This window comes from Panulirus ornatus, chromosome 2 (genome assembly GCF_036320965.1).
Source record: "Panulirus ornatus isolate Po-2019 chromosome 2, ASM3632096v1, whole genome shotgun sequence".
Classification (NCBI taxonomy): Eukaryota; Metazoa; Arthropoda; class Malacostraca; order Decapoda; family Palinuridae; genus Panulirus; species Panulirus ornatus.
The window spans coordinates 22,638,943-22,648,942 of NC_092225.1; the positions used below are offsets into that span (position 1 = coordinate 22,638,943).

The 10,000-nt window shown below is 38.1% G+C and overlaps 1 protein-coding gene across 5 annotated transcripts in view; it reads left to right on the forward strand.

Moving 5' to 3' along the window:
• Nucleotides 1–10,000, forward strand: part of LOC139754161 (uncharacterized) — a 448,889-nt gene that overhangs the window by 335,458 nt on the left and 103,431 nt on the right. For all 5 annotated transcript variants that reach the window (XR_011713842.1, XM_071671339.1, XM_071671349.1 and 2 more), the window contains one exon: nucleotides 4,064–4,345. Coding sequence is in view for 4 of the 5 variants with exons in the window: in XM_071671339.1 (XP_071527440.1) it covers nucleotides 4,064–4,345 (282 nt within the window). In the remaining variant the exon portion in view is untranslated. The remainder of the gene's footprint in view (nucleotides 1–4,063; nucleotides 4,346–10,000) is intronic.

A 10,000-nucleotide genomic window follows, 5' to 3' on the forward strand; every position in this document is an offset into this window, starting at 1 on the left:
TAGCAGAGATTAGGTTATGTATCTGATTAACACTTAATTAGGCCATGGGGGAAACTAATAATCCTATTAGGATGCGTGATAATTACCTTAATGTATGAGTAGTGTCAGATTAAAGGTAAGTTTAGGGACATGTTACCATGTGACTAAGGTAACATTAAAAGTAACTTTAGGGGCATGTTACCATGTGACTAAGGTAACTTTAGGGGCGTGTTACCATATGACTAAGGTAACTTTAGGGGCGTGTTACCATGTGACTAAGGTAACATTAAAAGTAACCTTAGGGGCATGTTACCATGTGATTAAGGTAACATGAAAGGTAACTTTAGGGGCATGTTACCATGTGACTAAGGTAACTTTAGGGGCGTGTTACCATGTGACTAAGGTAACATTAAAGGTAACCTTAGGGGCATGTTACCATGTGAATAAGGTAACTTTAGGGGCGTGTTACCATGTGACTAAGGTAACATTAAAAGTAACCTTAGGGGCATGTTACCATGTGACTAAGGTAACATTAAAAGTAACCTTAGGGGCATGTTACCATGTGACTAAGGTAACATTAAAGGTAACTTTAGGGGCATGTTACCATGTGACTAAGGTAACATTAAAAGTAACCTTAGGGGCATGTTACCATGTGACTAAGGTAACATTAAATGTAACCTTAGGGGCATAATACCATATGACTAAGACAACAGTAACGTAGAAAGAATATACTAGAAATTTGAAGGATGTGACAAAGACGAGGTACAGCGTGTGTGACAGTGACTGGCTATTGTATAAGAGACTGTGACACATCACAGTCGGTCACATATCCTGCCTGGGTGTGACATAGATGAGGTTTGACATAGTCACGCCACACTCCCTGGCCGTGGTAGAGACGTGGGATGTGACACAGATGAGGTTTGACATAGTCACGCCACACTCCCTGGTCGTGGTAGAGACGTGGGATGTGACACAGATGAGGTTTGACATAGTCACGCCACACTCCCTGGCCGTGGTAGAGACGTGGGATGTGACACAGATGAGGTTTGACATAGTCACGCCACACTCCCTGGTCGTGGTAGAGACGTGGGATGTGACACAGATGAGGTTTGACATAGTCACGCCACACTCCCTGGCCGTGGTAGAGACGTGGGATGTGACACAGATGAGGTTTGACATAGTCACGCCACACTTCCTGGTCGTGGTAGAGACGTGGGGTGTGACACAGATGAGGTTGACATAGTCACGCCACACTCCCTGGCCGTGGTAGTGGGGTGGTGCGTGACACAGATGAGGTTGACATAGTCACGCCACACTCCCTGGCCGTGGTAGAGACGTGGTGTGTGACACAGATGAGGTTTGACATAGTCACGCTACACTCCCTGGCCATGGTAGAGACGTGGGATGTGACATAGATGAGGTTTGACATAGTCACGCCACACTCCCTGGCCGTGGTAGAGACGTGGTGTGTGACACAGATGAGGTTTGACATAGTCACGCCACACTTCCTGGTCGTAGTAGAGACGTGGGGTGTGACACAGATGAGGTTTGACATAGTCACGCCACACTCCCTGGCCGTGGTAGAGACGTGGGATGTAACACAGATGAGGTTGACATAGTCACGCCACACTTCCTGGTCGTGGTAGAGACGTGGGGCACAGTGCGAGGGCACAGACATAATACAAACTCCTCCTACTTTGATAGAGACGAGAGTCATGGATTGAGGAGGTCGTGATCAAGGTGTGGCATAGCTTTAGCTGTAGTTCCAGGAGGTGATAGAGACGAGGGCAAGGGAAGAAACACTTATAATCTGGCACTTACAAAACTTCAGCATGAGTCCGTGAAGTGGAAGTGGTGTAGAAAAGGCAATAAGTATAAGTAATAGATCCAAGGAGTAATAAGTAGTATGATCCTAATAATTATCATACCAGGAAGTAATAGAGAGAACATATTCCTAATGATTATCATGCCCAAAAGTAATCGATAATATAATCCTAATACTCATCATACCAGGAAGTAATCGTGACTAAAACCCTATTAATGATCATCAATATAATCCTAATAATCATCATACCAGGAAGTAATCGTGAGTATAACCTAGTAGTGATCAATATGATCATAATAATCATCATACCAGGAAGTAATCGTGAATATAACCCTAGTAATGATCAATATGATCATAATAATCATCATACCAGGAAGTAATCGTGAATGTAACCCTAGTAATGATCAATATGATCATTATAATCATCATACCAGGAAGTAATGGTGACCATAATCTTCGTAATGATCAATATCATCATAATAATCATCATACCAGCAAGTAATGGTGACCATAATTTTCATAATGATCAATATGATCATAATAATCATCATACCAGGAAGTAATGGTGACCATAATCTTCGTAATGATCAATATAATCCTAATACTCACTATACCATGAGGTAATGGTGACCATAATCTTCGTAATGATCAATATGATCATAATAATCATCATACCAGGAAGTAATCGTGAATATAACCCTAGTAATGATCAATATGATCATAATAATCATCATACCAGGAAGTAATCGTGAATATAACCCTAGTAATGATCAATATGATCATAATGATCATCATACCAGCAAGTAATGGTGACCATAATCTTCATAATGATCAATATGATCATAATAATCATCATACCAGGAAGTAATGGTGACCATAATCTTCGTAATGATCAATATAATCCTAATACTCACTATACCATGAGGTAATGGTGACCATAATCTTCATAATGATCAATATCATCATAATAATCATCATACCAGCAAGTAATGGTGACCATAATCTTCATAATGATCAATATGATCATAATAATCATCATACCAGGAAGTAATGGTGACCATAATCTTCGTAATGATCAATATAATCATAATAATCATCATACCAGGAAGTAATGGTGACCATAATCTTAGTAATGATCAATATCATCATAATAATCATCATACCAGGAAGTAATGGTGACCATAATCTTGGTAATGATCAATATCATCATAATAATCATCATACCAGGAAGTAATGGTGACCATAATCTTCATAATGATCAATATCATCATAATAATCATCATACCAGGAAGTAATGGTGACCATAATCTTCATAGTGATCAATATCATCATAATAATCATCATACCAGGAAGTAATGGTGACCATAATCTTCATAATGATCAATATCATCATAATAATCATCATACCAGGAAGTAATGGTGACCATAATCTTCATAGTGATCAATATCATCATAATACTCACTATACCAGGAAGTAATGGTGACCATAATCTTCATAGTGATCAATATCATCATAATACTCACTATACCAGGAAGTAATGGTGACCATAATCTTCATAGTGATCAATATCATCATAATACTCACTATACCAGGAAGTAATGGTGACCATAATCTTAGTAATGATCAGTATGATCATAATAATCATCATACCAGGAAGTAATCGTGAATGTAACCCTAGTAATGATCAATATCATCATAATAATCATCATACCAGGAAGTAATGGTGACCATAATCTTCGTAATGATCAATATAATCCTAATACTCACTATACCATGAGGTAATGGTGACCATAATCTTCATAATGATCAATATCATCATAATAATCATCATACCAGGAAGTAATGGTGACCATAATCTTCGTAATGATCAATATAATCCTAATACTCACTATACCATGAGGTAATGGTGACCATAATCTTCATAATGATCAATATGATCATAATAATCATCATACCAGGAAGTAATGGTGACCATAATCTTCGTAATGATCAATATCATCATAATACTCACTATACCAGGAAGTAATGGTGACCATAATCTTAGTAATGATCAATATGATCATAATAATCATCATACCAGGAAGTAATCGTGAATATAACCCTAGTAATGATCAATATCATCATAATAATCATCATACCAGGAAGTAATGGTGACCATAATCTTCATAGTGATCAATATGATCATAATAATCATCATACCATGAGGTAATGGTGACCATAATCTTCGTAGTGACCATCATGTCTCTCCGTTCCTGCAGGGCTGGTTGGCGCAGCAGCTGTCCTGCTCTTCTTCTTCTTCGGCGCGACCATCTTCAAGATCGGGAACTACGCCAACGACGGGTACAGGCTGGGCGTGCAAGACGGCACCTGCTCCCGGGACCCGCCCCCGCTCCCGGGCGCCGCCGGGGGCCTGGTCCGGGGCGCCTGGCTCCACGGCGGGCCCACCGGGCCCTTCATCCACCTGCTGGTGGCCCACCTCCTGGTCGTGGCCAGGCTCATCATGGAGGCCGCAGCCACCAAGGCCTCCTTCATGCCCGAGAGTAAGTCTCTCTCTCTCTCTCTCTCTCTCTCTCTCTCTCTCTCTCTCTATCTATCTATCTATCTATCTATCTCTATCCCTCTCTCTCTCTCTCTCTCTCTCTCTCTCTCTCTCTCTCTCTCTCTCTCTCTCTCTCTCTCTCTCTATCTATCTATCTATCTATCTATCTATCTCTATCCCTCTCTCTCTCTCTCTCTCTATCTATCTATCTATCTATCTATCTATCTATCTCTATCCCTCTCTCTCTCTCTCTCTCTCTCTCTCTCTCTCTCTCTCTCTCTCTCTCTCTCTCTCTCTCTCTCTCTCTCTCTCTCTATCTATCTCTCTCCTCTCTCTCTCTCTCTCTCTCTCTCTCTATCTATCTATCTATCTATCTATCTCTATCCCCCCTCTCTCTCTCTCTCTCTCTCTCTCTCTCTCTCTCTCTCTCTCTCCCATCTTGACTCAAGTGAAGGTTCCTCTCTTTTTCTTCTTCCTTTATATATTTTTTTTAACTTCTGATATCGTGGAAGGAGGTCGTCATGTGATTTTAAGTAATTACTTTGTTACGTAAACTACGTAGATGATTGTCTTGCATGTAGACTACGTAGATAGTTGATTGAGGTGATTTTTAGAGTTAGTAGTTATCTTAGGTTAGGTACTACCATTTGGTTAGGTTGGTTAGATTATGATGGTCAGTTATGTTTTGGTTAGGTTAGGTTAGGTACGACCATTTGGTTAGGTTAGGTTAGGTTAGGTACTACCATTTGGTTAGGTTAGTTAGATTATGATGTTCAGTTATGTTTTGGTTAGGTTAGGTTAGTTACGACCATTTGGTTAGGTTAGGTTAGGTACTACCATTTGGTTAGGTTAGTTAGATTATGATGGTCAGTTATGTTTTGGTTAGGTTAGGTTAGGTACGACCATTTGGTTAGGTTAGGTTAGGTACTACCATTTGGTTAGGTTAGTTAGATTATGATGGTCAGTTATGTTTTGGTTAGGTTAGGTTAGGTACGACCATTTGGTTAGGTTAGGTACTACCATTTGGTTAGGTTAGGTTAGGTACTACCATTTGGTTAGGTTAGGTTAGGTACTACCATTTGGTTAGGTTAGGTTAGGTACTACCATTTGGTTAGGTTAGTTAGATTATGATGGTCAGTTATGTTTTGGTTAGGTTAGGTTAGGTACGACCATTTGGTTAGGTTAGGTACTACCATTTGGTTAGGTTAGGTTAGGTACTACCATTTGGTTAGGTTAGGTTAGGTACTACCATTTGGTTAGGTTAGGTTAGGTACTACCATTTGGTCAGGTTAGTTAGATTATGATGGTCAGTTATGTTTTGGTTAGGTTAGGTTAGGAACGACCATTTGGTTAGGTTAGGTTAGGTTAGGTACTACCATTTGGTTAGGTTAGGTTAGGTACTACCATTTGGTTAGGTTAGGTTAGGTACTACCATTTGGTTAGGTTAGGTTAGGTACTACCATTTGGTTAGGTTAGGTTAGATTATAATGGTCAGTTATGCTTGGTTAGGTTACTATCATTTGGTTAGGTTAGTTAGATTAGGATGGTCAGTTTTGTTTTGGTTACGTTAGGTTAGGTTGAAAGTTATAAGAATTATGCTAAAAAAAAAAAATAGATATGTTCTTACGGAACTAAGGCTACCTCCTTTCACAAGCCAGAAAAAAAGGAGAAAATATCCATAATATTACTATCTTTATTCACTATTCCTCTTCATATTTTTCTGTAGTTCTTTGCGTTTTTCTTTCAATATTTTGATGAATCAAAGAATTTCACTTTTTTTTCCTCTGACTGTGTTGCATTGCATGGCTTGGCTCTAACATTGAAAATACTAATGATTGTTCTTACATAGAAACTGTGTTAATGTGTTATGTGTCCATACTTTGTAGAGAGAACCCATTGAAATTAGAAACATTAGATTTAGAAAGAATAACCCATTAACCAGATGATGCCTTGGGAAGGTTAATGATATAGAGAAGTGAGGTATTCTGGTTCGAGGGGATATATATATATATATATATATATATATATATATATATATATATATATATATATATATATATATATATATATATTATGTTCTTATCTACGCAATATAAAAGAATTTTTTCTTCCGTCGAGTGTGAGATGATGTTCATTCAGTATGGTGATGTCTATTATCATCAGTTTAAGAAATATATATTCAAAGATTATATTTTCACTGATATTGTATATGGAATTCGAAAAATTCCGAACACGAAGAATGATTCGTAATTATTATTATTATTATTATTATTATTATTATTATTATTATTATTGATTATTATTATCGTTATCATTATTATCATTATTATTATTATTATTATTATTATTAATGTTAGAATGATGACGTATGTAGTTTGGTCTTTGACATCCTTAATGACTATAGCATTTGACAAGCCCAAAAGAACCAGTAACGAAACAACAATAAATTTATCTCATAATATTACGTAGTAAAGATAAATATTGCAGTAAGGTAAGTCATACTGAGAATTTATGATTAAGAAATGAATATCTATACGTAAGCTTAATTCTTAAACCTGTCATAGCAAAGGTTACATAAAACTTGATATGGAAATAGAGAATTTACATATTGATGAATTAGATAAAGTCATGATCTGATTTATTCAAAAATGGCTTCACGTCAATATGGAAACGTTTAATGTCGGGAAAACGTTTCATGTCGAGAAAACGTTTCATGTCGAGAAAACGTTTCATATCGGGGAAACGTTTCATGTCGGGAAAACGTTTCATGTCGGGTATGACGTTGTGGCGAGACCAGCGAGGCTGTGTGTGTTCACGGTAATCGCCGATCAGACTTCTCGTTTCACCCTCACGCTCGCCACGTCCCAATTCCCGGGCGATTATGGTGGTGTTGACGTCGGTGTCGTCGGCGCGCCGTGCCCTTTAGTCGTTCAGTACGAACGAGGTCGTTGTTCGACCCTCCCCCCAAGGGGTAGTGTGGAGTTCCCCACCCCCCTCCCCTCTCGCCGTAAAGTGTCTGGATATCAAACGTTTGCGACCGTGGCGCTGGCTGGGACGTGAGCCTTAGGTTCGCATCCTGGTCGCGGCAGTCGGTCCACAGTCAACCCAGCTGTTCATCCGCCAACCTAAGGGTTGGTCGATAAAATGGGTACCTGGCTCAGGCGCCACGACTGTGATTGGTAGCTGTGGAACTGATAGTAATAACCATAAGAGAGAGAGAGAGAGAGAGAGAGAGAGATCTGGCAACTGAGATGAGCGATAGTAAAAATGGTGTGAGGAGGAGAAACGTAATTGAGAGAGAGAGAGAGAGAGTGATAGTAAAGTATGAAGGGGAAACTAATGTAATTCTGTCTGTTAATAGTCCAATGAACCTTATATTAACTCGCATCGTACTCCAGCATCCTGGGAATAACTTCAGTAGATTATTTTGCTCAGTTATATCTCGTTCATTGATCTGTTCGCCTCATTCGATCGTTTCTTAATGGACAAGGACCTTATATAAATTAGTACTGTTGATATACGGCCTAGTACTGTTAATATACGGTCTTGGCATTACCTGGAACACTTGAAGAAGGTAATTAAGATCATTCAATTGGTGGTTATAGCTTGACGTTGACGACTTTAATCACCCTGGCAGTTGATGGTTGTAATAACCCAATTAACTAGCCAAGTTTTTCCAGTGTACGTCATCGTACTATGAATTGATATATAATTATGTAAGTATAAACTCGATTCGTTCTTATTTCTTAATGTGTTGTGATGTAACAACATAATAGAGAAAAAAAAACGTAATTTCGTATATATATTCGTGAATAATCAATTCTGGTTATTATATACTACGAATTTCTTCAGGTTGTCAGAAAGTCGAACTAAAAAAAAGAATATATATATATATATATATATATATATATATATATATATATGTATATATATATATATATATATTATATATTAAAAACGAGAGGGGAGGATTTCCAGCCCCCCGCTCCCATATATATATATATATATATATATATATATATATATATATATATATATATGCGTGTGTGGACGTATGTATATACATGTGTATGGGGGTGGGTTGGGCCATTTCTTTCGTCTGTTTCCTTGCGCTACCTCGCAAACGCGGGAGACAGCGATAAAGCAAAAAAAAAAAAAAAAAAAAAATATATATATATATATATATATATATATATATATATATATATATATATATATATATATATATATATATATATATATATATATTGTCTTACAAATATCCAAAATATTATGTCTTAGTTTGTCGTCGTGTCATCCGCAGTCTTATAAAATATTTAAGTTCCCCCTCAAGCACTGATATTTTAGGACACATTTTCTCACGCTATTTCCAGCTTTGACAGAAGCGGTATAATAATGTTGTTGTTGTTGTTGTTGCTGTTGTTGTTGTTGTGGTGCCCGATATCCAGACGGGCAGAGCCAATGGGATCTTAAGTCCTTATCGGGCATTTCCTGTTCAGCCGATTTTCAAGCCTCTCTTTTTTTTTTTTTTTCACCTTTTATCGGCAGCGTGTACGTGGTAGACTCTCTCTCTCTCTCTCTCTCTCTCTCTCTCTCTCTCTCTCTCTCTCTCTCTCTCTCTCTCTCTCTCTCTCTCTCTCTCTCTCTCTCTCTCTCTCTCTCTCTCTCTCTCTCTCTCTCTCTCTCTCTCTCTCTCTCTGTACGTGCTAGACTCTCTCTCTCTCTCTCTCTCTCTCTCTCTCTCTCTCTCTCTCTCTCTCTCTCTCTCTCTCTCTCTCTGTACGTGCTAGACTCTCTCTCTCTCTCTCTCTCTCTCTCTCTCTCTCTCTCTCTCTCTCTCTCTCTCTCAACATAGTAAGATATCTCACATTATAGTGTGGCCGGCCGGATGGGTTTGAGCGAGCGAGTGGTGTTGCCAAGTCGTGAATGAGGAAGTCTGAGTGGAGAGTTTTGAACGCTTGTTTGAACGGAAGGTTGAATTGAGGCAGTGAGTAACTTGGTGAATGTGATTGGCAGTTCAGACAAAAAAAATCACTTTTTTTTTTTTGTGCTTTGTCGCTGTCTCCCGCGTTTGCGAGGTAGCGCAAGGAAACAGACGAAAGAAATGGCCCAACCCGCCCCCATACACATGTATATACATACCGTCCACACACGCAAATATACATACCTACACAGCTTTCCATATCACTTGTAGGAAGGAATAGGAGCGACAGAGAAGCCAATTACCGTACCGTGATGATAATGGTTTGAATATATGTCATTAATTACCCTATTATTACCTTGGGTCTTAATGATATTAAGTTATCCTCAACGCCCTTTTAAAGTAATTTACAAATGTATAAAAAAAAGGTAATTTAACCTTTCTACATTGAAGCTGTATTTAGATTTGTTTTATTCATAGTGGTTGTGTGCAGGGCGTGTATGATATTAATTATCCGTTAAAAGCGAATCACAAAATAACAACATTTTTAGAAACTCAAAATTATAATTCATTTATTTCTTCTTTGTTTATTGAACGATATCGTGATAGATCTTCTTTATGAGGAAATAATGTCTTTCAAAATTTCCCGATTTGAAATCATGTCTTAATTTCTATGGCATAATAAACAAATATATATGCGGATTTAATGATAATGTCCACTTCAGTCGTTTGAAT